At 54.5% G+C, this 1,815-nt stretch overlaps 1 protein-coding gene across 3 annotated transcripts in view; it reads right to left on the bottom strand.

The window, feature by feature from the left end:
• Limd1 (LIM domains containing 1) overlaps window positions 1-1,815 on the bottom strand; it is a 58,970-nt gene that overhangs the window by 10,284 nt on the left and 46,871 nt on the right. For all 3 annotated transcript variants that reach the window (XR_002817980.1, XM_004640672.2, XM_023700683.1), the window contains one exon: window positions 748-815. Coding sequence is in view for 2 of the 3 variants with exons in the window: in XM_004640672.2 (XP_004640729.1) it covers window positions 748-815 (68 nt within the window). In the remaining variant the exon portion in view is untranslated. The remainder of the gene's footprint in view (window positions 1-747; window positions 816-1,815) is intronic.

Raw genomic sequence — 1,815 nt, 5'->3', positions numbered from 1 at the left:
TCTTAAAAGCATATTGGAAACTGGGCACCATGGCACACACCTGTTATCACTCTGGCAGGCTGAGGCCAGAGGCTCACAAGTTTGACTTTTGAGCCCCACTGAGACTTTTTCTCAAATTAAACAAGGAAAGAGGGGAGCTGAGGCTGTAGTTCAGGGTAGACCCTGGATTCAAACCCCACTGCGAAAAAAGAGGGAGACGATGAAGGGGGAGGAGGAGAGGGCGAGACGGAAGAGCAGGCAGAACGACACCTGCCGAAGAGTAAAAGCGCAGGAATCACAGACACGACGGAACGGCTGGACAGGGAGCGGGAGCGCTAGCAACTCCGCGCCTCCCAGCGTGCTCCAGACGAGGCGCTGGTGGCTTAGCTGGGCGGACCTGGCCAAAGCTGGCCAAGCAGAGCCTTGTGTTTCTCCGATGAGCCGTGTCTTCGGCCCTAGGTGGGCACCTGACCACAGAGGCCCAGCGGGCATCCAGGATGGCCCTCTTCCCAGCACAGGAAGGTGGGGCGCCGCACCCTTGTGAGCCCGATGCCAGGACGGCTTTGATGAGCTACCTCCTCCCAGGACACCGATGGGGGCTCAGCCCGTGGGGGTCAGGCCTGGAGAGGAACACGATGGGGCTCAGCCCGCCCTGGCCGGGAAGCCGGGAAGCCTGCGCGCAGCTGAGGCCGGGGCACTGTGGTGCGGGTTCGGACCTGGGAGCTGCCCAGTGCCCTGGCCCTGCAGACCCGACGGTCACACACTCACCAGGAAGTCCTCCTCACAGAACACTTTGCCGTTGACGAAATAGAAGGCTTTTCCTCTCAGTCTTCGGCCTAAGGAAAAAAACACAAAGATGGGGGTAAAAAAAAAAAAAAAAAAACAAACAAACACTGACACTGCGAGAAAAGAGAAGGCTTGGGACCAGCCTGCAGGCCCTCTGGCTGTGGTGTCTGTCCCACCTAGTGCGGCTTGCTGTTCCCAGGACCCTTGTCCTCCTGGGAGATGCTCCTGTGTCCCTTGAGGGCAGAACTGTCAACCCAAGTGAGCTCACACCAGAGGGCTGGGCAGGATCTAAAGCCCGCGGTCAAGGCTGCCTTGGGAAATCCAGCCAAGGATCAGAAGATGGCCCCATACAGAACTGCAACATGAATCAGTAGCAAAATGATCACTAACCCGGTGAGGAAAATAAGCAAAGGATGGGAAGGAGAAGTGCACAGGAAAAGCGTGCGTGGTAATAACCTAGTATCCCTAACAGAATACAAGACACCAGTCCACCAACAACCAGGGTGACACAAGGAAAACCGAGAGAGGCTACCTTACTTCATAGATTGACTAAACGGACTATCTTTAAGAAAACGTGTTTGGGGACTGGGTGGGAAGAGACCACTAAGAAGGCCATCCAGGAACACTTCATCAAGTGCCAACAGCAGAAAAGCCACACAAACCCCGGCACAGTGCGAGGGTTACCCTTGAGAAGATCCACAAAGGTGTTTGAGGGGCCAACACACTGATGTTCAGGCCATCACTGTTTTCAGAGAAACCAGGAGCATCTTCACAAGATTTACTCACAGGGAATGGGGAGATGGCTCAGTGGTCTTAAGTGCCTGCCTGGCAAGTGCAAGAAAGGGCCTGGGTTTGATCCCCAGTACCACATGCTATGCTGGCCCTGGAAACCTGGGCACGCCGTGCTGGCCACTGAATCCAGGAGTGGTAGCACTTGCCCGTAATCTACCATACTCTATGTTCTTTAAAAAAAAATACAGACCCAAAATAACACGAATGTTGGAGCATTCTAGGTGGTAGGGAAATGTCTTATTTCCTCCACATGACACA

Source organism: Octodon degus, unplaced genomic scaffold, assembly GCF_000260255.1.
Source record: "Octodon degus isolate 3935 unplaced genomic scaffold, OctDeg1.0 scaffold00126, whole genome shotgun sequence".
Lineage (NCBI taxonomy): Eukaryota > Metazoa > Chordata > Mammalia > Rodentia > Octodontidae > Octodon > Octodon degus.
The sequence above is the reverse complement of the archived record's forward strand: the minus strand, read 5'-3'. Positions and strand labels throughout refer to the sequence as shown.